Source organism: Balaenoptera physalus (genome assembly GCF_965194825.1).
Source record: "Balaenoptera physalus genome assembly, chromosome: 18".
NCBI lineage: Eukaryota > Metazoa > Chordata > Mammalia > Artiodactyla > Balaenopteridae > Balaenoptera > Balaenoptera physalus.
This window is the reverse complement of record NC_138899.1, coordinates 56816977-56844254: the sequence shown is the minus strand read 5'-3', so window position 1 is coordinate 56844254 and position 27278 is coordinate 56816977. Positions and strand designations below refer to the sequence as shown.

Sequence of the window (27278 nt, the reverse complement as noted above, 5' to 3'; positions counted from 1 at the left end):
CCGCAGGGCTGCTGTGAACTTTACACAGTGGCCCTGAGGGATTTTCTGCAGCCTGTCTCCAAACGTACCTTCTCTTCATAAAGCATTATGAATTAACCATTAATGAAAAATTCTAGCTGTACCAATTCTAGGAATGGTGGCTTGATTAAATTTGCTTTTGTTGCATATATTATTATTGCATATTATTATTGTGTTTTATGTTGCACTTCACCTTTGAAACAGTAGTCTTCAGTGCCTCTTGAGTATTTAGGTGCTTCTCTACCATCTTGTTCTATACCCTGTGGTCCCCTTGCCACACCGTGTTGTAATTGATTTTTAAAACATGTTTTGCACACTACTAAGATAAAGCCTTGCTGTTGTTGTCTTAATTTTAATTTTGTGTCTCTAGCAAATAGCACAGTGCCTGGCACATAGTGACTGTTGAATAAATATGTGTTGAGTGAATTCATGAAAGAAGGAAAAAGATTTTGAATGTTCATAATTAGGAGTATTATTTTATTATATCTGTCATGAAGGAATTATAGATCGGTGCACTAACAGCTCCAATCCTCAGAGATCCAGATGTGACTTCACCTAAACATTTCACACAGGACAGAGAATTACTGGTAGCGCTGTCCTCAGAGAAGCCAAGTCCAGCCCAAATAGAATGCAGTACTGCATCTTTAATACCTTGTGGGCTCATCAAGGAATTTTCATCTAACATCTAAAAGAAATAAGCTTGAAGGTGGTAATAAAACATCATAGCACTACATAAAAAGCTTAAAAGCTCTACAAAAAGGCTTAAGATGTTCCAAAATGTAATAACTTTTATTTAAAACAACATATGTAGCAAACAGCATAGAGATAAAAAAGAGAAGGGGAAAAAAACCCCAGAACTCAGTCAAGCCACCTTACACTTGCAGTAGTAAGGAGGAGAAATTGTAAGAAAGAGAGATTAATAGCCTCTTAAGCCTAATGAGCTTTAGATTTGAAAAACTTTTAAAAAATATCTACCATGTGTCAAGCCTTTCTTAATACAGTAATTAAAATACACACACACACACACAGTTCCAGGGCTCAAGTTGCCAGATTCTGTCAAGGGAAAAAAGCAAGCAAGTACACTTGGTTACTATAGAGCATGATGGAAGTATGCACAGGTTACTGTGGTAGCATTGAGGTGATGGTCCCAGATTGGAATGATCCTGGAAAATGAGTTCACTAGGAAAAGTTCAGAGAGAATCTCAGGCAGAGACACTAGTATTTGCAGAGATATGGCTATGTGAGAGTTTAGCTTATTCAGGGCGCTACATCTAATTAATTGTCATGGCCAGAGCTGAGATTCAAATGGAGAGTGACAAGGGATTAGGCTGATGAGTTAAAAGGTCAGATTATCTGAGCCTTGCTAATTAAGGAATTTGGAAGCTATTCAGAAGTGAGGAAGCCGTTGAAAACTTTGAAGCACATTTCTACTTTTGTTAACTTTGCATTCATTCTTTAATGTTGTCTGTGAGTTGGAACAAAGGCAGAGAGGGACTAGTTAGGAGGCTGTTTCGATAGTCCAGGTGAACCTTAGGAAGGATCTGAATGAAGGCAGTGATAGTGGGGACAGAGTGGAGGGGACACATTGCAGGGCTATGTAGGAGGTAGGTAGAGTCAATGGAACTTTGTGTTGGATGAAAGTCAGAGAGGCTTCCTCACGGAGCACATAGTCTGCTGTAAAAGTAAGCAGAAGAGTAAAGAGAAAAAGATTCTACATTGCGCCCGTGATTGGAACACACAGTAGGAGAGTGATGGGGGATGAGACTGAGACTCCATCAAAAAAATAAGGAGTGACCCTTGTTCCAAAGGTATTAGGAGTCATTTAAGGAATTTGGGGGGGGGGGGAAGTGACATGATTGTGAACAGAGAAGTGACTGTCAGTACTGTGGAGAACACATTGACTCAAGGAGAGACTGAAGTCAGAGACGCCACATTGGCTGATAAAAATCTAGGCCAGACATGATAAAAACCTAGATGAAAGCTGTGGGGATGGAATAGAATGGATAGATACAGTGGACTTTTAGGTGGCTGAATAGCTTGGACTTGGTGTTTAATTGGCTTTTGATAAGGGCCAACTGAGATGGACAAGAACATGATGATGATGGGGTCGGGTTGTAGAAGATGATGCTATTAATTGGGATAAGAAGTACAGGATAAAGAATGAAGCTGAGGAGAATACGGGGCTGGAGTCAAGAAGAAAAGTCTTGCTGTTGAAGATCAGTGTAAAGTTGGTGGTTGAAGCCATGGAATGGATGAGAGGATTTAGGGAGAGCAGGGTCAGAAGTAACTTGTTGAGCACTGATGTGTGGGTCCCCAACTCTGCACGTAGCCCTCCCTCACCCGGTGGGTGCCCATGTACAAGTAGGCAGAACCTGCTCTGCCCTATACTGTGACCCCCCCCAGGAAAGCATGTAACAAGGTAGTGAAAGAGAACAAAAGAAGGAAGAAAATCAATACTTGAGGAACTGCCAACTAAAGAAGATACAAAAGACCATAGAGAGAAATTGTTAGAGGTAAGAGGGAATCAGGAGAGAGAGACAACTGGGAGAGAAGACTTTTAAGAAATTGTCTATGGTACCAAGTGGGACAAGAGGTTAAGGAAAGAATTATATAGGCCGTGACCTTAGCCTTAGCTAATGTTTGTTGACTTGAATAATTTAGTTAGGTGCAATGAGGGCATGAAGTAGAAGGACATGAGAAAAAGTTAAGAAGACTACAAGTATAGTTTAGATTATTTTTCAGTGTTTACATTGCTTTTTTACCTGCTCTCTAGGTGCTTATTCCAACTTTCCTATCTGTTCTTCATGCATATTAGCCCAGGTATTTCTGGAAGAACTTAATGTTGTCTGGAAATTGGCACTGATTTTTCATCTTACTTAGAAGGAAGAGGTCTACAGACCACGTTATCACTAGAACCCAGATTAAAAGAATGTTCTAGGGACTTCCCTGGTGGTGCAATGGTTAAGAATCTGCCTGCCAATGCAGGGGACACGGGTTCGATCCCTGGTCCGGGAAGATCCCACGTGTTGTGTAGCAACTAAGCCTGGGTGTCACAGCTGCTGAGGCCTGTGCACCTGGAGCCCGTGCTCCATGGCAAGAGAAGCCACCGCAATGAGAAGCCCGTGCACGGCAACGAAGAGTAGCCCCCGCTCCCCGCAACTAGAGAAAGCCCGAGAAAGCCCGCACGCAGCGACGAAGACCCAACGCAGCCAACAATAAATAAATAAATAAACAAATAAATAAATAAATTTATATTAAAAAAAAAAAGAATGTTCCAGGGTTCCCCTTTAACTAGGATAACCATGTACCCTCCCTCATTTGCTTAAGATAGTCCCTGTTTACATTTGTTGTTCCAACATATTAATAACATCTCTTTTTATTCTAAAAAGTATTCCAGAATGAACAAAATAGCTCACCCTACTTCAAACCTTGTTAAAACTCCAGTTCCATGGTTTATCTGCAAGCAGTTTTAAAAAATTAAAATTACCAAGATAAACATTAAGGAATACTCATCTGTTCTTGAAGGAGGGAAAGAACTTTCTCAGTTTTTCTAAAAAAAAAAACTCTGAAGGGAAGGATTGCTTAATGTGGCAAGAAAAAGGAAAATATTCTAGATGTCAAAAAATTCATAAACCAAGTTAAAAAAGGAAAAGTGAGGGCAAACTAGAAAAATATCTGCAGCATATATGAGATAGAAAAGGTCAATTTGCCTTTTTTACGAATAGAGAACTACAGTAAGTACTTACGAGACCATGATTGTTTTGATACAGAAAACCAAGAGAAAGTAATAGGGACATTAACTGTTCTGGGATATAGTTCTCCCTTCAGCTCCCGGATGAGCCTTTGTGACCTACTTATGATTGTCCTATTTTTCAAGATACAAAAGAGCAATGTAATTTCCTCTGTGCCTATTGTGAACAGCTTTAATCTTGTTCTTTGATTATATTGTGTCATGATTTGAATTTAAAAATATGAAAGTGAATAATATATTTTTAATTCTAAAGCTATATATACTTTGAAGGTAATGGTTAAGAAGAAGTCAGTGTAAAATGTTCCATGGAAATCTCCAATTATTTTAGAAAGCCTTTGTATATTTGCATTAGTAAGTGTTAATTTAAATATTATATTAAATTATAAGCCAACACTGCATAGTACAATAGCTGAAAAATATTTGAGTTGAATCATAAAAACTCTTTGAAATACGTATTGGTCAGTGGTTGAGTCTTGCTAAGGGGGACCATTTCAGGTTTTCAATATCAGTGACCACATTGGTTATATAGCTTATTTATAACCACAGCATTACTTTTAATTTTTTTAAATAATCAAATTGAGTATTGTCTATTATAATAGATGCTTTACTTTCCATGAAGATATCTTTATAGTTAACTTTCTTATTTCACCTTGATTATGCAAAACACAATTAACCTCTAGTCGTTTTTCCTCTAGCACATGATAGTGATGGAAGATATGCTCAAAGACTTTCTTCTTGGAGAACACCTATTATTGGTTGGGAACCAGGTGAGTTATGGCTGGAACTCGGGTACTAATGAATAAATGATAGTAGCAGTTTAAAAGCAGTAAGTTTCTTTTCCTTGTTGGAGTACGTTTTTAGAAATGATTTTTTTCCCAACTAAATGACTAGTTGAATTAAACAACAAGGATCTTCTACCTTCTAAACTTTAGAATTACCTTATACATATCTGCTCTTCTTTCCCACGTCTGTCACCCTAGCCCAGCTCGTCATCACCTATCACCTGGATTACAGCCGTGGTTTCCTAATATAGCTTCACCCCAACCTTACTTCCACTGTGATCTACTCTCCACTCTGCAGCCAGATTGATACTTGCTAAAATAAAATCTAAGTCTCTCTTTTTTTGCTTAAATTTGCTCCCCATCACCCTTAGGTGTAGTCTTCAGTATGGCTTGCAGTGTCCTGCAGGAGACAGCCCCTGCCCACCTTTCCAGTCCTAAGGCTTGGCTCCCTCCTTGCTTGCATTTGGTGTTAGCTTGAGCCACTCTGAGCTTCTTTCAGTTCTTCTCTCCCCTCTGGTCCTCGGTTACATTCTGTTCTCTCTGCCTGGAGCACTCCCAGTCCCCTTCCCACACCCCTTTTCTCTAACTCCGGGGCATGTTCCCTTGTGCCTAGCTTTTAGGTTTCCCCTGCTTCTACATAACTTCCTTCCATCTCCCCATCATCACACTCATCATATGTCACTGTATTTACATGTAGAATGACTATCTTCCCAACTTGTCTATATGCCCCTCAAGGGCAGGGACCATGGTTCTCTTGCTCATCTCTGTGTCCTCAGGTCCTGGCACAGTGCTTGCTGCTACATAGTAGATATTGAATGTGTTTATGGAGGGAATGGATGGACATTTTATATCTAGAGGCTTCTGATAATTTTCCTCAATGAAATTAACAGACTCATAATGAACAGCACCTTTGGTTTTTTAAATTAGTTTGAAATTAAGGATAACAAGCTTTCAGAAGAAGTTTGGTCTTTTTGTTTTTTAACTTATAAAAACAATACATATTCTTTATTTAGTCCCTCAAACTTACAAAAATATATATATTTTTTTAAATAAAAAAGGGCCAATTGGGTGGTTTACTGGTTGAGTTCATAGGCTTGGATGTTAGCTGGCTAGAGGTCCAATTACAACTCTTTCACAGATGGCTGTGACTTTGGGCAAATTGTTAATCTTACTAAGGCTCAGTCTCCTGATATCTAACCTAGGAATGCAAATCATGTGCACGCTATTGGGCTAATGTATGGGTCACATGAAATAATGCATGGAAAGCACTTCACACGGTCCCTGGCCCATGATAGGTGCTCAGTTAGAATTAAATCTGTGGATCACTCTGTTGTTAAAAAGGACTTTAATACTCTGTTTTATTTTTTTCTGAACAAGAATTAAAGGGTGAGCAATAAAGTATTCATGGTCTTTTTTCACTATTTAAAAAGTCCTGATGAGTCTATGTACCAGAGTGGGAGGCTGAAGATCAGTTAACAGTCCAGTATTCAGTACTTGATATTGAAGCTCTGGAGGTCAAATTCTCATCTGACTCTGAAAACTGATGACTCTCATCTCACTTTGCAAAATGATGGCTTCATAGCCCAGAGTACCTCACAAACTTGTTATAAGTCGTTAAACCCTGCTATACTCAGTGTATCTTTTTCAGGTCTTCTGTTGTTATTTGAATTGCCTTAGACACAGTCTGCTGGCATCTCAACAGCTGCAGACCAGAGAGTAGACCAAGAGAGTAGGCAAAGAAAGTAGACCAAGAATACACAGAGCTGGGGCTTGAGGAATAATTTTTGCTGAGGAACAGGCTTTCAAAAGGAAGGTCCCTAGGGGTCAAGTTATGATGTTCAAGCAGCTTTGAAATATCCTAGATGATACTGATGTCCTTGGGGTTTAGTGGGTGGGATACAGAAGGAGTTTCCTGGTAAAGGTAGGGTTTACATTTGAGTTAGATAATAGAGTCAGGGTTTCACAAGAGTTGTCTAGGTTGAAAGGTTAAAGTTAGAGCCTAGCCAGTAACCAGAGAGACAGGGAGAACATTCTAACCCCTGGGGGCTGGGGAGAGCTATACAGGATGAGGGCTGAGGTGGAGCAGAGGATTGCTTCCTCTTTATGATAAATTAAAAAGAGGCTATGAAAGCGCTTTGAAAGTACTCTAGAGTGCTATACAAATGTCGATGTGAAATGCAGTATGCTACCTCTAGTCTATTTTGAGTCCCAAAGAAGAGAACAAGACACTAGGGCAAAGGGCTAGGCATTGGGTGGAGCGAAGAGCAGCTCCCTCTCTACACATACATGGGTGGACCCCAGCATCCGGTGAGGGTGGGAGGTCCCACTGGCTTTCAGGCTTGCGTAGAGTTGCCTAAGGAACCTCTGGGTAGAGCCTGCAAAAGGTGCTCAGGAGGAGCAAGGCAGGAGGCAGGGATTTCACACGAACGTCGTCTGTCAATCAGTGCTGTCACAAACCCTACCTGTTGTCAGCAGATCAGCATCTTGCCTTCTTTTACTCCTAGTCTGTCACCCTCCACTTTGGAGAAAAAAGAAAAATTGAAAAATGGAGATTGTATTCATTATAAATTTGCTACACTTAGCTGGCTTTTTTCATGGCAGAAAGTTTTTTTATCCTTTCATTATAAACCTCTAAGACACTGATGGTCTTAGATTTTATAAGTAAATTCTGCTACCTGTGTCCATGAAATTATCTAGTGAAAAAGTCTAAGTCTTTTAGGTTATCATTTGATGTCTTCCATTGTCTCATCCCACTCCACTTGCAGCCTTGTGTCTCATTTCTCCCCTGAAATTCATGTCCTCAGGTAAACACTCTGTTTTCCAGATACCTTCTTATCAGTGTTATATTTTAGCCTTTGATTGTCACCAGCGTACTCTCTTCTTTCTCCCATCTTTGCCTATTGAAATCCTTCCAATCTCAGAGGGCAGTGTGGTGTCATGGAAAAGCAGAAAGCTGGGAACCCAGAGATCTATCTTCCTGTGCATATTTTTCAACTCTGTATGTGATATTGGATAGATTGCTATTCCTCCTTAAAGGGCTTTGTCTTTTTTCTTTTCTTTCTGTTTCTTATCTATAAAATGATAGGATTGGAATGGGTGTTTTCTAAGGTCCCTCTGGTTATAATATTCCATAATATGCTTCTTTAATAAAGTCTTCCTGAACACTTCAGCCTGAAGGTTTGGCCTCATTCTCTGAACTGTTACAGCACGTCATTTATAGATTTCTTTTGACTTCTGTCAGACTTACGCGTCCACCTGCCACCTCTCTACTGAAAAGAGAGAGCCCCTTGATAAGTCTTAGTTATTTTTGCAACCTCCCTGATGCCTTGCATACAATAGACATTCAACAACTATATTTTAGAGGACTGCCTAGAACAAATTTCTAATGAGTAGCCAAAATGCTTTAGAAGCAATATGAATTTAAAATTTAGGCTTACTTGGTTTATTTTCAGGAGATTCTAAGACAAATTGACTCAATTTCTTATTCAGTAAATTTGCAACTGTTTGGTGAAGGAAACAGTGAATAAGACAGAATCTAGGGAGTAAGAGAAAATACTTAAGTGGCCCAAACAACTGGGTATGATTATATTACTGATGGGATCTGATCAGAGACTGACAGCATTATCACTAGGACAGAATAATGAAACACTAATTTTTCTAATAATAATTAAGTGCTAATTAGTATTTAGCTAATTAAATGAGATATAACTTTGCACATACTTAATTTACCAAGTCAGCGAGTGAAAATTGGATTTAAGGTGGCTGGTTAAAATCTAAATAGAACTTTTTGAGTGCTTTAGCCAACTTCAGTTCCTTTCAAACTTGTTTTCAAAAACTAACATCTGTTTTAAGATATGAACAAGATTCTGTGGTTAGACTTTTATTTTTTCCCAGCTTTATTGAGGTAGAATTGACAAAAAAAATTGTATTTAAAGTGTACAACATGATGATTTGATATAACCATACATTCTGAAAGGATTCCCCCCATCGAGTTAATTAATATATCCATCACCTCACATATTTACCTTTTTTGTGTGAGAACATTTGTTTTACTGTCTTAGCAAATTTCAATTATACTATACAGTGTTATCAACTGTAGGCACCATGTTATACTAATATATAATATATATTTTATGTTATAATATATATTACTAATATATATATAATATTATATGTTATATAATATATATATATATAACTAATATATCCTCAGACCATACTCACCTTATAAGTGAAAGTTTGTACCCTTTTACTAACCTCTCCCTATTCCCTCCACTGCTCAGACCCTGGCAATCACTTTTCTACTTTGTCTCTATGAGTTCAACCTTTTTTTTTTCTTTTTAAGATTCCACATATAAATGATACCATGCAGTATTTGTCTTTCTCTACCTGGCTTATTTCACTTAGCATAAGGGTCATTACAGTTAGACCCTTGATTGCTTCCATTTGGTGTGCATGAGGGAGAAGGAGCCACCTGTAGTATTTACTAGCAAATGCAGACCAAGTACCCCACAGAGATGTGTTTTTCTAAGGACTGGTATGCAGTTATGTGTTCTCTTTCCCCGTGCTTTCCTCGGAGTCCTGATCATCTAGGAGATATCTTTTTCAGGAGTGTGTACTTTTGCAGTCATAGTAACTCAGGTCCTTCGTGGATACCTTTGAAAACACCCTACTTCATCAGTGGTATTTCGGTACCTTAATATCTTACACACCTTCTCATCTTCACCCTTTATCCGTCTTGTGAACCAAAACAATGAAAAAAGAAAAAGACCAGGAAGTGAAGCTACAGCTGGTAAGTTAAGGTCTACTGATGCTCAGCTGTCACAGGGTAGTGTCACTGGTGTTTTCACTCAAATGAAAAGTGACAACCATCTGGGAAAACACCTATTTCAATTACATGATTTAGTTTGAAACTAAGTAAACCATTTGTAGCAATTGATCAGGCTCCTTTTTTACTCTTTCTCTTTCTAAAACATTACACGATGACTACTCAAAAAAAAACCCCAGAAACAAAAAAACAAGTCAGATAGAATTGAAGCTTTGGGGATTAAATATTGGCAGAGAAGCCAGCAGTGGGTTGTTACAATTATACAATAAAGTGTAATGAATGCTGTTAACACAAACTGTCTATAGACTGATACAGTTTACCCAGCCTTCTTTTTTTTTTTTTAATATTTATTTATTTATTTATTTATTTATTTTTGGCTGTGTTGGGTCTTCGTTTCTGTGCGAGGGCTTTCTCTAGCCGCGGCAAGCGGGGGCCACTCTTCATCGCAGTGCGCGGGCCTCTCACTGTCACGGCCTCTCTTGTTGCGGAGCACAAGCTCCAGACGCGCAGGCTCAGCAACTGTGGCTCACGGGCCTAGCCGCCCCGCGGCGTATGGGATCCTCCCAGACCAGGGCCCGAACCCGTGTCCCCCGCATCGGCAGGCAGACTCTCAACCACTGCGCCACCAGGGAAGCCCCTACCCAGCCTTCTGTTTGCAAACTAAAAACTGGCTGAAGTTCATGAAAGAAACTTTTCAATAGTCGAAGTTTTTAATTTAGAGATGTTTTGAAAGATTGCTGTTACCAGTAGCAACTTTTATAATGAGGAAATTAAAGGGAATAAGTGTTGATTTTGAGGTATCTCAAGGTTTATCATCTTTATTGAGCCAAATCCCATCTTTTCTTTCCATGTAATACTATCTTTTCCAAGAATCTACGACGTTAGACAAGGTTTCATAACAGTTGGGAAGCTAAAAACAAGTCTATAAAATCACTTACCATAGCAAAATAAAGTAGGCCACATCTTCTTTTGATGAAATAAAATTGATTTTTTTTAATCTTTTCAGTTTTCTTTGTGGGATTTTATGGCACAGCACATTGACCCTCCAGTAAATGAAGCAGAATTGCTGCCTGTCAGCCAAAAGGGATAGGGTGCCCTGAAATTACGTGTTTGATGCTCCCTTAGTATACAATGCTTCATATTGTAGAACCACTTTAGTACGCTGCTACATGCATTATTTTCTACTTACTGTAATTATAACATTACATGTACCTTTCATGCAATTAGGAGTTTCATGCTGGCTTTTTAAAAAAAATCATAGCATGACTTTCTATTTATTTCAGCTTTACTGACAGGGAAAAAAGAGAAATGGCTATTTACTTTCAAGCCAGTAATGCTTTTTCTGTCACAGCTCTACTCAAGAATAAGCTTTCTTCCTCCCCATATCTTATTTTCTTTTGATTTGCAGAGCTATATTCTATTTGATATACAAAGTATTTGTTGTGAATATTTTGGGTTATAGATTCAGCTTATAGGTGCATAATGTTTTTGTTGTTTAAAAACTCCGTAAGAATAAACTTCTGTTTCTGAATAAGAATACTTAAGTTTTGAGAGGCAGTTGCATTTTATCAGATACTTGAAGGAAGAAATATTTTAGTAATGTGGCGTTCTAAAATGCTCAGGTACCCCCCTTACATAAGAATTATTCTTAAAATATATAGTATTTGTTTTAAGAAATGAAAATTTAATCATCTGCATATAATGTTTCCTGATTTCTGATGTTAGACAAATTGCAAAGCAAGTCATCAAAATTTAATTTATATTTAATGAGGCACAACTAATAATTCACAATTACTTCTACATGAATATAGTCCAATAATTTGCCAGATTTGTCAACCTTTTTTTTTTTTTTTTTTTTTCTTTCCATTTTAAGCGAGTCCTTTGTATCATTTTACCAGATAATAGCACTCTGGTGAAATTTTTATACTTAAGCTCTCCTTGTATTCCACAGTCTATATTTTTTACCTTTACCAAAATTCGTATATATTTTGTCTTCCTTAAAAAATAAAAAGTCAGCTCTGGCTGATTTTCATAGGGGAGGCCTTCTCTGTCTGACTTTCATGTGCTTTATGTTTCTAGAGTACTGATTCTTCAGGTACTCTTCCCAATTCCATGACACTTTCTGACCTATCAGCAGTGAGATAAATCGTAGAAAGCAACTCTAAATTTTATGAATATTTTCCTGCTAAAAGTTGAAAGTGGCTTCCCCTTGCCTATCAGATAAAATCTCTTTCATAGGGAAACACTCAAAGCAACCTATGACCTGGCTCCAAACTTCTTGTATAGTTCTAGTTCTTCCAGATCAGAGTTTCTTACCCTCCCTAAGTACACTATGCCCTTTTGTTCTCCCAGCCATTTTTCATATTGTTTGTTTCATATGGTGCTTCTTCCCCTCATCTTTGCCTATGAAAATCCTACAGTTTTCAAGAGCTCGGATTTTTTTCCTCTATGAAGCCTGTCCTAGACACCCCCAAATAGAAATAATCTTGTTTTCCTCTGAACATTTATAGTATTTTATCACTATCTAATTCATCTTTCTTTTAAGGTTGTTGTGATTTTTTAAATTTCATCTATAATTGAATTACAAATTTCTTATGAGCAAGGATTAAAAATGGTAATAATTGTTATGTTTTACAATTTCCAATATACTTTTAAAAATCATTTCATTTAGTTCTACGGCAACGCTTTGGGATAAATATTTTTATTTTCCATACTTTACAAATAAGCAGACTGAAACTCAAAAGGTTAAAATATTTGCTCAAGATCACATAGCTAGTTAATGATTGAGTTAGGACTCAGATCTCCAAAGCTCTTGCATTTTTTCACCATACCACACTAACTCTTATACTAGTAATACAACAACAACAATAATAGTGTATAATAGCTCACTTATGTTGAGTGCTTATAATAAGCCAGGAACTATGCTTTACATACAGAGTACAGGGCATTTTAAAATTTTCTATTATGAAATTTTTTAATATATTCTATAAAAAGTAGGGTATATAATGAACTCCTTTGTACCCATAACTTAGTTTCAACAATTATCAGCATTTTGTTCATCTTGTTTTATCTGTATTGAACATGTTATCTATATGTTATCTTTTAATACATCATTCTTTTACATAATGCATTTTTCTTACAGTAGCTCAGTTTTTATCTCTAATATAATCACAATCCCATTATTACACCTAACAAATTAATAATAACCCCTTAATATACTCTGATACCCTATTTTCAGGTTTCCTCAATTATCTCCAAAGTGTCATTTTACAGTTGGTTTGTTTCAGTCAGCAGCCAAACAAAGCATGATCATTGCGTGTAGTTGATGTACCTCCTGAGTCCCTTTTAAAGCTGAAAGATACATTCTCCTGTTCTCTTTATCCTTAGAGGTATTGACCCACTTTCATGAATATAAACATTTTATCAGAATTATACCAATATCAATGAACTTCCAATGAGGAAGTATTTTCTAAAGTAAATTTCATTAAGCCAATTTAACTTCTTGATTAATTTACATAATGAAATTAAACCATATTCATTTCTTCCAGGCTAGAAATTTCTTTTTTTTTTTTTTTAATAAATTTATTTATTTTATTTTTGGCTGCATTGGGTCTTCGTTGCTGCCCGCGGGCTTTTCTCTAGTTGCGGTGAGCAGGGGCTACCCTTTGTTGTGGTGCGCGGGCTTCTCATTGCGGTGGCTTCTCTTGTTGCAGAGCACGGGCTCTAGGCGTGGGCTTCAGTAGTTGTGGCACGAGGGCTCAGTAGTTGTGGCTCACAGGCCCTAGAGCGCAGTCTCAGTAGTTGTGGCACACGGGCTTAGTTGCTCTGCGGCATGTGGGATCTTCCCGGACCAGGGCTTGAACCCGTGTCCTCTGCATTGGCAGGCGGATTCTTAACCACTGCGCCACCAGGGAAGCCCTAGAAATTTCTTTCTGAATTTATTCCGATGCTTTTTTTCCTGAATTTTCATAGCATTTAATTTTGAAATCTTTTATACACTGTGAAAATCAGTAAACATACATTTAATACTAACTAAGGAGGACTCTATACACAGTGTTATTACATAATTCTATATAATCCTTTGTATCTCATACCATCTATTAATTATAGGCTTATAATTAATGGACTGAGTTTTCTCCTGGTATAGGCTTAGTAAATGTTTGTTGAATTATTTAGTATTGAGATGCTGTGAATATTTTATTGCCAAAATTAAAGAATGTGTGAATTTTGTTAATTAATCATTTGAACTGAGCCCTGGCAGATTGCTAATGTGTCAGATCAGAAATATACCATGTTGCTATGCCAGAATAATTATCTAATATCTGTAGAGGGGCTGAACAGTTTGTCCAGAAATTTTCCCGCCTGTGTCCCCAGCTGGTAGTGGCAGCAGGGAATTTGATAACTAAATGTGCCCTGTTTCTAGTAGCTACAGCGGCCTAGGAGTCCCAAGGCCATGAAATATTTGGTTTCATCAAATATAATGACACTCATCTTTATTTTATATTACATTATTTTGTATCCTTTCTCAAACCTCTTGCTATGAAGTTGCCTGAATTGCAACATGGAAATTCTTTGCCATGCTGCACACTCTCTCTAACATTCAGTTTATCTGTCCAGTGTTTCTTAGTGAATATCTTTCTTGCCTTTGTTCTGATTTTGTATATTACTTTTGTAGACACACTGATTTTTTTTCCCCCACAGTATTTGTTATGGCTGCTTTGGTTGTACCTAATGACCAAACTACCAAAGAATATATCTTTGCCATTTATAGCAACACATTATTTCAAAGGGAAATTGCAGGGATGTGGATTTTATTATTCGTGTTTGAAAAGGAGGTTATGACTTTGCCAGGGAACTTTATGTGTGTTTAAAGCCATGCAAACTGGTAGTGCAATTGAAAAGCGTGTTGTTTTGTCTGACTTTCGGGTACTGTTTTTTGACTCTGTTACAGGGAACCCGTTTATGGAAATGTTTGGGATTGTGTACTATTTAGTTTTAATTTTTTTCTGATTACATAACTAATGCATGTTCACTGAGAGAATTTGGAAAATAAGAAACTTCCAGTGAGTCATACAGCAGTGACCTCTCATTTTGTTATTGGATTAAAGAATATTAGAATAAGATAGTGTTTAGAGATCAGCTTGTCTAGGCCCTCTTTATTCAAATGAATAAAGATGGTGGTAGAAACCTGCACCTGAGACAGATTAAGGAGGGATTATTGTCTGAGTCTCCCAACTGCTAGCATAGTGAGTATATTTTCAGGCATTTTGGACAAAGAATTAGAAGTTTCAACATTTGATGGAAATTTTATGGTTATAAAAAAGCAATTTATTTCTCCTGATTTTGTTGTAATGTTAGTTTTCTTGTTGTTGTTATTTTTGACTGCAGTTGGTATTTGTTGATGATATCCATACAGTAGCTTTTCTAAAAGGAAAATTAGGACCCTATGAAAAAAATCTTTAAGTAGTATACAAACTGAGCTATGAAAGTTATTGAAGAATTAGGGGGAACTGGAAGGAAGGCCCAAACGTAAGAGGCTTCAGAGAGCATGAGGGAGAGCTGAACACCGGCTGTGGCAAACACTCACTTGACGTCCGTTTAAAAAGTTACTGCAGAAGAAAAGTTCCAGCTTGACTTCCTCACCTTCTCCCTCTTGAACCTTGGATACCATACAGGGAGTTCCTGGACACATGTTTTAGGCTATTTTATAATCTTGGAGTAACTGATCTTTGACTCCACGACATTAGGCTATAAACTCTCATGTAAAGCAATTCAGGGAGGCTACCTCCTGACATCTGTTTTGCCATATAGTGAAACAGAAAACAGCCCAATCTTTCAAGTCAGAGTGGATTTGCCTTCAAAATCGCATTGTGTGCAGGGTCTTAATTGCTTAGAACTTAAGTTTGCTTTTCTCTAAAACAGCAGCATTACCTCCTACTGACATGGCTCGCATGAGGATTTGAGTGGTGAAGCACTGAAAGGGCGTGTACGCATATAGCAGCGGGCTTCATAAATGTCAGTTTCCTCCTCTTTGTTGGCACAAAGGGAGCCTGATGTCCCTGAAAGAGGTTTCCACCTCCTTTAGCAAGAGCAAATCATACGACTGCCCTTTCCTTTTCGTCTGTTCTTTCCTCAAATTTTAATAGTTATTACCTGCAGGTGACATGTGCGTGCCGGTGAGAGGGACATGGAAGAGGGCCGATCCCGGCCTCCAGGAGTGTGTCTTTCTGCCGAGGCACCTGACACGTTACTAAGGGACAGTGTGGTGAGGCCTGTGAAAGACAGTGGTTTAGGGACGCGAAGAGGAAACCACGCTGGTGCTCCGAGCTGAAGGAGAGAAAGCATTGGGAGAGTCAGGCAAAGCTTCAGAGAAGCTGGGACATTTCATCAGAACCCTAAGGAGTGAGTGGAAGGTGGCAGAGAGATGGGGAAAGGCAGCCTAAATGAGTCAAAAGAAACAACCTCAGCAAAGAAGCAGCAGCACAGAGGTTCTGGAGACGGCTGGCTGCTGTTTGGGTGAGACTTGCAGAGGGCCAGCATGGCACGCTTGCAAGTTCATCCGCTGTGAGGGATCCTTCAACATTTCCGTCCCAGGACAATTACTCTTAGCCCAGATGCCACCCCTAGACCCATTTTCTCTTGTCTGCTCTCGGTTCCTCTTTAGCCCTTTTCTCCCACTCTGCCCCTTGCCCCCCTTGACAAGATATGGATAGACTTTCCCAGTCCTGTATCTTCTAGACCAGGAAGGCAAGCTCTTTTTCTTTACAGGGTTTTACTTCTGATCTCTCTGAGGAAACAGGGTAACTGAAATAATGAGCCTGAGAACGTTGAAAGAGTCCCAGAATCTTTCAGAGTTCTTGAAGTCATGTCTCTGATCCTTGCTCTCACAGAAGCTGGAAGCAGGTTTACCTCCTGTCCCCGTGTCTGCGGGGCTTAATATAGCCCTTCTTCCTCCTAACCCTGTCAAGGGCCGTCTGACTCCTACCTCTGTGAAGGTCCTTCTTTCTAGTACGTTGTCGCAAAAAACACAATGGGATGGAACGGTAATGATAACAGTAAGCGTCATCCTTAGGAGACAATTTGTAGTTTTTAGAATCTCTCATTCTACAGGTTGCTTCTCCCTTTTTAAATGTTCACTCACTAAGTATTTTCCTCAGTAAGAGTCAATTATGATGTAAAAACTATTTATTTTGTGCTTTTTTAAATTAAAGGATACAAATTGTATAGACAGAATAATGACTAGTAAGTAAAGATAAATATGCACAGGAACAAAATGAAAATGGTAACAGATTTATTTTGGCAGTTGCACATTGGGTAGTGTTTTGTTTTCGAAATTTCCGATTAAGAAAAATGAACATGTGTAGTTTTTATAATGGAAAAATAAGATGCTATTTATGTATTTATTCAATTAAAAGTAATCCTGCAGATTTTCTTTTCTAGGTGAAAATGATGACTGGAAAGAGCAAATTGTTTTAACTGTTTCTTTTTGCTCAGGATATTTACAGAAATTCCTTCCTAGGTCATGCTTTTAGCATTTCCTTGAAGGAATAATCAGAGCTTTTCAAATGAAGCCAGAAATGACCTGATGAGATCTCTGTTTCAGAAAAATAACTAAACAGATTGTGGACTGGCGAGTTGTAAGTCCGGAGGCAGGAGACCAAAGAGGACCCTTTCTAGGAGTCAGAGCACGATGACGATGGGCTGCCCTGGAGTAGTGACAGCGAATTAGAGAGGAAGGAGCAGATATGGGAAGCAGGCCCTGCAAAGTGAACATGTTCAAAGTTAAACTGCCTTTTTTTAAACTAGACTTTCCTCTCCCACCCAGCAAATGCACTTCCCCTCCCCTGTTTCATGTGCCGTAAGTAGCATCACCTTCCACCCTGTGGCCCAAGACAGAAAGGTTGATTTCTCCGGCTGCTCATCCCCACATCCAAGTGCTGTTAGTTCTTTCCCTTAAATATCTCTTAAATACATGCATTTCTCTCTGCTCCTTACTTTAAGCCACCTTCATCTCCTGCCTGAGCTTTCTAAGGAGATTCCAAACGGCTTTCCTTTGCTTTCAGTCTTGCTCTCTGCCAGATCGTTTCACCAGAGTGATTTTCCAAAAATGAAAGTCTGATCCTATTACTCCTCTGCTTCATTGGCCTTTTGGTGCTTTCAGGAAATGGTCCAAACGCTTTTACGTGGCTTCCAAGACTTCCAGAGCTACACCCTGCCTCCTGCTCTAGCCTCCTTTCTTACCCTTCCTCATTCCTGCTCCTGGACATCCCTCAGACCTGTCCAGCTCTCCAGCTCACTAGTGCCCACAAGTCTTCACACACACGGTTCTCTCTTCCCGGAACACTCCTCTTTCTGCTCCTTCCCTTTACCTCTTTAATTCCTTGATATTTCAACTGAAATATCACTGTGCATAGTGGGACTTCCTGAGCCCTTGGTTAAGTCTTCAAGCCTTTTGGATGTCCCACAGCAGAACACTTATCACATGTATATCTATTACGTTTGCTTAATTGTCTGTGTTTCCTACTAGATTGTAAGCTATGAGTGTGGCTCAGGAGCTGTCGCTATTTTATTTACCGTTGTAGCCTACTCAGCTAGTGCAGTACCTATAACATTAGGTGCTAAAACAGTTGATAAATTAGACAAGGAAGATAAGGAAGGGAGGAAGGAGAGAAGAGAAAGAGAAAAGAGAAGAAAGAAAGAAAGAAAGGGAGAGAGAAAGAGTGAGAGAGTGGGAGGGAGGAAGGAAGGAAAGACAGAGGGAGGGAGGGAGAGAGAGAGGGAAGGAAAGAAGAAAGAGAAAGAGTGAAAGAAAGAAAGAAAGAAAGAAAGAGGGAGGGAGGGAGGGAGGAAGGAAGGAAGGAAAAAAGTTTTTCAAATAGAGACTACAAAGATTCTAGTGACAGTTTGAATGAGATCAGGGAAAAGATAGACAAAAACATTCCGAGATTCATTCATTGAGCAGCTGGGTACATGACAATACTGTTATATTGGGGTTAAAAAAAAAGAAGAGTAAGTCTGGGTGGAAGCATAATGAGTTTAGTGTGAACATCTGGTGCAGAAGTTCAGTTGACAATTAGGAATGGGGAATCTCATCTCAGCTAGAGCTTAGGAAAGAAGTGTGAGCCATATGTGATGACTGAAGTCAAAGGAGTGGGAGGGAGTGGGTGAGATTCCCAGAGACAGTATATGGAACTAGAAGACGTCTGAGGTTGGAGTTCTGAAGACCCTAACTTTCGTTAAAAACAAGACAACTGGCCCCAGATGGAGTCACTTATGCTAAATCCTACGTCACAAAACCCAGACTTAACTAGGTAACAGTTTCAGCCTCTCCCAGAAATGGAATCTTAAACCAGTCAATGAGGAATCACTGGTCAGCACTAGTGAGGTCATTTGCCTGATAGACCCCTGCCTTCCCCTAAAGGAAGTGACCTTGTCCCAACCTAGTATAACAATTTTGCTAGTATAACTTCCTTGTCCTGCTCCTTTCTGCCTATAAAAGTCTTTCATTTTGTATAGCTCCTCAGAGCTCCTTTCTGTCTGCTAGATGGGATGCTGCCCAATACATGAATCACTGAATAAAGTCAATATGCTCTTTAGGGGCTTCCCTGGTGGTGCAGCGGTTAAGAATCCACCTGCCAGTGCAGGGGACACGGGTTCGAGCCCTGGTCTGGGAAGATCCCACATGCCGCGGAGCAACTGAGCCCGTGCACCACAGCTGCTGAGCCCGCGAACCACAACTACTGAGCCTGCACGCCTAGAGCCTGTGCTCCGCAACAAGAGAAACCCCCGCTCGCCACAACTAGAGAAAGCCTGTGCGCAGCAATGAAGATCCAGCGCAGCCAAAAATAAATAAATTTATTTAAAAAAATAAGATCTTTAAAATTTACTCAGTTGAATTTTTTTTTTTAACACATTTAAAGAAGACACAGTAAAAGAGCTTCTTAGCGGCAGCCTGGGACTTCACGTTGCATTGTCCTACATTTATGGGACTTGTAAGCTCCTAAAACAGTGCTCAGGAGGAGTTTGAAAAGGCATGGCTGACTCTGTAATTTTGGAAGTGGGGAGGGAGCAGGAGCTCCCCATAGTAGTTTTTCATGACTTGTTTCTTTCAAGAAATCCTTTGTATTTCTGACATTACAATGCATTTATGACATATGTTTTTCTCTAGGTTTCTTGAACAGAGCTGATATATTAACACACATTTTACTCACCTGAATTTATTTACGTAAAATTTTATGTTGATTGCAACATGCCATTTAAAGCCCACATAGCTATTTTACCATACATTCGAATGTGAACATTATAAGAAATCAATAAGTGTTATTTATTGCTGGAACGTATGTTACAGAACTCAGCTTTTTTAACCACTTCTACTCTTCCCACACAACCCACTTGTTAAAAGATTTACATCCCATTAACAGAGTATTCCACCTCTAAGTGAAAACTTTAAAATGGAGCAGTGGCATGGGAGTGGATTCCATTTTTAACAGTCTGTCCGCTACGAAAGGACAGCAACTCTCGCCATCAGTAAGTGGTAAGGAAATGAGGGCATTTCTAGGAAGAGCAGATATAGTTGAGACTTATTAATAAACCCTGGTTATAATTTTAGGTTTCCAAGGTTTTAAAGGACTAAAAAGTAGGACAAAAGGAGAAGAAATTAGTGTTTGATTAAAACAGAAGTACAGTATTATATTTATCTTTATATAACTAAAAACCACACTTCTGAAGAGCTGATTAGAAAAATCATTGTTTTTACACTTACTTGATTTCCTTTAATGCCATTCTTCACATCTGAAATAGATAATATTCTGCTCTAATGTCTACACTTCAGTGTAAAATTATAGAACAGAAAAAACAAGTCACAGAAGGCTAAAAATAATTATGAATTTCCTTTTAAATAAGAACTTAGAGCTAGTGTATTTAGAAGTAAAATTTTTTTTGAAAAACCTTTATGTCATAGAAGGTGTGCTGTATACGTTTACTCGTTTGGTTTTCATTAACAATAAGCTAAAACAGTAAGTAGGTTTTGGTAAGAGATTCTTCTGGTTTGTTTTACCTGCAGACAAAAGTTACTTTTAATGCTTCTTTGTGTAATTACAGGGCGTAGGAAAAAACAAGATTGTTGATAGATTCCTTCACCTGCTCAACAGACCTCGAGAATATATCCAGTTGCACAGGTAAGAGGATAAAACCCACAACCTCTTAAGATCTGGTTTAGTCATTTATTTTGCTCCCAGTACAATTTAAAAATACTTTCTTAAAGGCCCATTTTTAATATACCAGTTTCATTTCTGTTCCTCCTACTGTTATCTCTCCTCTCCTTAAAAGGTAATAAAACCATGCAAAATTTATTTTTAAAGTGACTAATGCTTTATAAACATGAATTAATAGATATTTTGTGGACAAAGAGTGATGAACATTACATTCAGGAAGCAGTTTTCATCAACATAAAGGCTCTTAAATTAGAAGAAAAATATGTAGAGACTAAGTGCACTCTCTAACAGGAAGCTAAAATCGCTCACAAGGAGAAACATAAGCTATATGAATCTCAGGTGTGAGATAAGGAAGTCAAAACTATGAAGCAGTAAGTTTTTAGTCTCCTTGCCTTCCTTGAAAACATTTTGCGGATTATTTAATTTTGTGTGATCAGAATGCTGGTCCAGGGATAGCTTTTAATCAAATAGATTTTCTCAACATGGATTGTTTTTAGCTTTATCAATGAACCTGTTCTGAATATTTTAAAAATAAAATATAAGCAGCAGATCCACCAAAGGGGAGAGAGAAAAAAAAAATCAAGGAATATACCAAGTAATAAGCAACTTAAAAGTAGACTGAATTGTTATTGTTTTAATCCCAGGAAATTAACAAAAATATTGTGTAGTGGAAATAACACTGGATTGAGTTACAAGAATTGGTTTCTGGTTTGGATCCTTTCACTAAATAATGATGTGTTCTTGAGAGGAAAATGTAGGAGAAAAGAAGGTAGAGTTAGTGGACTAAAGGAGAAAGAGAAGAGGACCAAAGTGAAGCTGAGAGATGGTCAAAAACTCCTTCTTGGCATTTACCCCTCTGGCTGTGATGGAGTAACTAGTACCAGGTTAGTCCTACCACAGTAAATAACTATAAAACTGGACAAGACTCACAAACACTGGGAAAGGAACAACCACTAGGGACTGGTGAGCTGAACAATCACCAGAGGTCCCACATGGTTAAGAGACTTGACTAAACTTACTCCTGGTATTCACAAGATATCCTGTAAAGTTTATGCTTTAGAAGTAGGATCAATCTGTCCCTAGAGTAAAAGCTACTTTATGCCTACCCTTAATAAGTTTAAAAATAACTCTTGAAAAAACAAGGATGTTTGCTATTTAACACTATTTTGTAAGTTTTTCTCATACAAAATGATTTTAAAAGTTAAGGGGATGTATGTTGGGGGAAAATGTTTTGAAAAACATTTTGAAAAAATTGTTTTGAAAAAAATCAAGCTGATTCAGAAGTAAATTAACTGCTTAGCTGAACAAACTTACCGAGCAATGAAAGAAGACTACAAAAATCCAAACATTTAACAACAGAGCATTCACAATATGAAGCATTCAATTGAGTATTACTAGGCATACAAATAAGCAGAAAATAGACCCCAAATGGTCAATAGAAATAGACCCTAAAATGACAGATGATAGAATTAGCAGATAAGGACTGTAAAACAGTTGCCTTAAATATGTTCAAGCATATAAAGGGCATATAAAGGGGGAATGAACATAATGAGGGAATAATTAGGAATTCTCAGTACAGAAATAGCAACCTTAAAAAAGCAGTCTCACATATGGGCAATTAGAGTTTCAAAAAAAAAGGACGAAGAATGAGGCAGAGTAATACTTAAAGATGTAATGGTGAAAAAATTTCCAAATTTGATGAAAAGCATGAAGTCACCAATCCAGGAAGCTCAATGAACCTCTAACAGGATAAGCAGGAAACCACAATAAAGTACATTATAATCAAATTGTTGAAAATTGAAAAAGGAAATCTTTAAAGCTGCCAGTGAAAAAAAGACATATTACATATAGGAGGAAAATCATAAAAATGACTACTGACTTGTCATGAGAAATAAATAATTGTGAAATAAATTTCACAATTCAGTGAAATAGTTGTTTTTAAAGAGCCAAAAGAAGAAAAAAAAAAGTCAGTATACAATAGTATATCTGGCAAAACATTCTTTAGAAATGCAGACATTCTTGGATGAACAAAAACAGAGTATTTTTTACCAGCAAACCTGCATAATATAAGAAAATTACAGTTCAGTATTTTCCATGAGCATAGATACAAAAATCCTTAACAAGTATTAAATCAAATTCAACAATATATAAAAAGGATAGTACATCATAACCAAGTGGGTTTTATCCCAGGAATATAAAGTTGGTTTAACATTTGAAATCAAATAATTTAATTCACTCTATTTACAGCATAAAGGAAAAGCCATATGATCATTTCAGTCATTGCCAAAAAACAAACAAACAAACAAAAACACTTGGTGAGATGCAGTGCTCATTCATGATAAAATGTTACAGCAAATTACAAATAGCAGGAAACTCCCTCAACCTGTTAAGAGGCATCTATGGAAAACCTATAACTAACTTATATTTAATGGTAAAAAAAAACAACAACTAAATACTTTCCTCCTATGATTGGGGAAAAGGCAAAGATATTCACTTTTCATCATTATGCTACAGGTCCTAGCCAGTGCAGTAAGGCAAGAAAAAGTAATAAATGGCACATATGTTTAAATAGAAGAAGTAAAATTGTCTAGAGACAACATGATTGTGTATATTAAAAACCCTAAGAAATCAAAAAAAAAAAAAAGAAAGAAACTATCAGAACTAAAAAGTAAATTGAGCTAGGTCACAGGACACAAGGTCAACGTACAGAATCAGTTGTATTCCTATATAATTGCAATGGACAATGGGAAAATTAAAATATTTAGATACCTTTTATAATAGCATAAAAACATGAAATACTTAGAAATAAATCTAACAAAATTTGTACAAATTTTAGTTTACTAATTTTAATAGGACATGGCTAGGTCATCTCAACTCCTAAACTTCTATGGCTCACCTAATACATAGCTTCAGAAAATTTCTAGCCTATTCCCATATCGTCTCACAGTTCTTCTTTATATGAATTACGCCTTATGTAAACCTAGGAATTTCAACTTACCTTTTTTTTTTTTAAGAATTTACTATGTCAAGATTACAGGACTAGGTGTTTTAGGAGATATGGAAAGAAATAAGAAACATAATCTCTATCTTTAAGGAGCTGTAATACTGTTCTTGTTTGTGATTATTTCAGTCTTTCATGTTCCACTTAATCTAAAAAATTAACTCCTTTTTTTCCTCACCTTTAAGCCTTTCCAGCAGTTTTTTCCCCTACATGAACAAAGTTTGGGGGAAATAATGAAAGAATCAAAATGTTTGCTAGTTTCACCTGAATAACTTATTTGTAACATATCACAGTTCCAGTTTTTGAGCCACAAGACACGCGGCAAGGCCCATATTTTATGTTTTAAGGATGATACAGTGAGCATTGCAGTTATTCATTCTTATTTGTGCTGTTTTATCTCTTTCATTTTGGTTTCATTGTGTTTAGTCTGTATAGTGATGCCCTTAAAAATATGTAATTACTTGGAAGTTTTAATGAATTATATACTGATGCCACTTAATTGTATAAATTAGAGCCAAGACAAATGAATTTAAATTTTATATTTTAAAATAATCAAGCAGAAAACCAACTTTTCTCTTAAGGATGACTTCAGAGGTTGAAATCAGCTCTCAAATTTATGCTCAGAAATACGGAAGTCACTTTATATGAGGGTCCCTTTGTATGGTGAGGCAGTTTTTAGATTTCTGTATATTGGACATTAAAATATTTTTAAAGAAAGATACATTAGGCTGAGCTAGCTCAATTAATTCTGATTGTAGATTATGAAGGTTAGTTAATATAATCAGTAAGAAAGGAAGCAAAGAAATGTAACATGTACTTAGTAATTATTCTTGGGTCTATGTCACCATCACATTCATTGTAAACAGGCCTTTTGCTTATAATTCATTATCTTTAATAGTTATAAGAAGTTTTAATAAATCTTATTTTTCTAGGAATTATTCCTTGTCATCTAATTATTGGCATAAAGTTGTTTATAATACCACTTTATGATATTTCAATGTCCTTAGGCCCAGTAATGATATTATCATTTTTATTCCTGGTATTGGTTATTTGCCTTCTCTCTTTTTTTCATGATCAGTTTTGCCAGGAGTTATCGATATTATTGGTCTGTTCAAGCAACCAGCTTTTGGCACTGTTGAATGTCTCTTTTGTATGTTTCTTTTCTATTTCAATAATTTCTGATTTTATCTTTATTATACCCTTTTATTTTCTTTGGATTTAAAGTGCTGTTTATTTTTAAACTTTTTTATATGAATGATTAATTGATTTATATGTGTTTGAGGCTGTCTATATTTGAATCTCTTTTTGAGTCTTGGTTTTCTCATCTCTGAGTAATAGACGTTGAGAAGGTCATTTTTTATATCTCTTAGGTCTTTATTCTAATATCTTTGAATAGGCAAGAAGAAGACAGTATTTAATGTGCTTTAGAAAATTTAGAAGATTAGAGATACAGTCATCCCTCATTATTTGTAGGGGATTGGTTCTAGGACCCCCGTGGATGCTAAAATCCACAGATGCTCAAGTCTCTTATATAAAATGGTGCAGTATTTGCATATAACCTGTGCACATCCCCCCATATACTTTAAATCATCTCTATATTACTTATAATACCTAATACAATGTAAATGTTATATAAATAGTTGTAAATACAGTGTAAATGTAGTGTGAATAGTTGCCACATGACAAATTCTAGTTTTGCTTTTTGGAACTTCTGGAATTTTTTGTTGTCCCAAATATTTTCAATTTGAGATTGATTGAATCCATGCTGCAGAAACTGTGAATACAAAGGGCCAACTGTACTATGCTTTACTTTCTACCTAGAATGTCTCTTATACCAATCTTTTGTTGAAAAGTAGCAAATAATTCAAAAATAGTAAAGAATTACCTGCTGATTATATCCCATGGTAATTCTGATATTGGCTACATAAATATATTTTCTATGAAAAAACTTTCTAAATTCAAAATGTAATAAAATTTTCAAAGTTACAGATTTTTATTGTTTTTCCTTATAGCACTCATTGCTATATCCTTGATTGATGATAGTATTACAAATAAAATATCTACTCATTTAGATACTGTGGTACCTCTATTTGTCAGTATTTGATATTTAATTTGTTATGTAAAGTTGGAAGTAAAAAAAAAATCTCCATTTCTGTTTAAAATATATATTATTAAAGGATTTTCATTAAATAGACTGACATTCCCACCAATTTCAATGTGGACAGTTTTTTTCTTTATTATGTACAATTTTATGACTATATTTGTCATAAAATTAAAGCTCATGAAATTGACTTAAGAGAAACATATGTTTTAAAAGATCTAAAAATAGCAGTCAAAAAAAATGTTTGGAACTTCTCTGATTTATGGGTGACCTATTTAATGTCATTAACTCTGTCAATTTTAGATTCCTTTTAATGGATTTGCAATGTTACCATCTAAGTAATCAGTCACACTCAATTTAGTTTATGGATGCATTCCAACAAAATTAGTTATGCGCCATTCAAAATATAATCTTGATAAGTAAAACCGTCACCAAACATACATGAAGAAAACATACAACCAACGTACTTTTGAGTATGGCCATCTTATGTTTTAATGATCAGATCTCATAAAATGAGCAAGCTAGGCAATTCATGTTTTTAGTTAAAATCAAGATGTTGTCCTAAGAGTATGATTTAGATAATTTAAAAGATTAATGAGTATAATGACTTTTATGGTATATATTTCAAGCAGAGGAGACTACATGGCTCACATTTGTGAAGTGTATTTATTTACTTCTTTTCCCCCAATATTATGTTAATTTGACATTAAAGAGGACACTTGATATGTCAACTTCTGTAGCTATATTTCCTCCTTGGATAAAAGTATACTTCTGTATCAAAATCAGAATTATCTTAGTTTTGAAATTCTTATGTTACCATATTTTTTTTCAACTGCTACCCTTCATATAAGAAGACGATGGCACAGGTCCAATCATTAGCATGACCCATATGCTTGTTTATTTTTCTAATACTGGTGCCCATTGTAAATATAGAGTTTTCAGGTCCCCCAGCAAAGTCCCAACTTTCTCTTCAGTGAGGTTTTCCCAATGTATGCTCAACTTATTCCAGACTGAACCATTCTCTGTCCTACTCACAAGTATTGAACTTGTATGCATACCTGTCTTTATTCTTCCCTCTAAAATATACTCTGTTTCTCCCTGAATACTTCAAGATTTGGTCCACTGTTACTTCTGCATGGAACTTTTCTGATTTGTCATTCTGGGTGTATTTGTTCCCTCCTCTGAAACGCCACAGGACTGAATTTGTACCACTGTGATAGAAAGAACATGGATTTTAAAAGATAAAATTATGTCTCTACCATTAACTTTTTTTTATTATTATTAAAAACTTTAATAATTTTTAAAAATTTAATCATTTAGATTTTTTTAAACATCTTTCTTGGAGTGTAATTGCTTTACAATGGTGTGTTAGTTTCTGCTTTATAACAAAGTGAATCAGCTATACATATACGTATATCCCCTTATCTCCTCCCTCTTGCGTCTCCCTCCCACCCTCCCTATCCCATGCCTCTAGGTGGACACAAAGCACCGAGCTGATCCCCCTGTGCTATGCGGCTGCTTCCCACTAGCTATCTATTTTACATTTGGTAGTGTATATATGTCCATGCCACTCTCTCATTTCGT

The 27278-nt window shown here is 36.9% G+C and overlaps 1 protein-coding gene across 4 annotated transcripts in view; it reads left to right on the top strand.

Annotated features, from left to right (window-relative positions):
• Positions 1-27278, top strand: part of VWA8 (von Willebrand factor A domain containing 8) — a 356490-nt gene that overhangs the window by 151721 nt on the left and 177491 nt on the right. For all 4 annotated transcript variants that reach the window (XM_082435350.1, XM_082435351.1, XM_082435349.1 and 1 more), the window contains 2 exons: positions 4465-4536; positions 20480-20556. In XM_082435350.1, coding sequence (XP_082291476.1) covers positions 4465-4536; positions 20480-20556 — 149 coding nt within the window. The remainder of the gene's footprint in view (positions 1-4464; positions 4537-20479; positions 20557-27278) is intronic.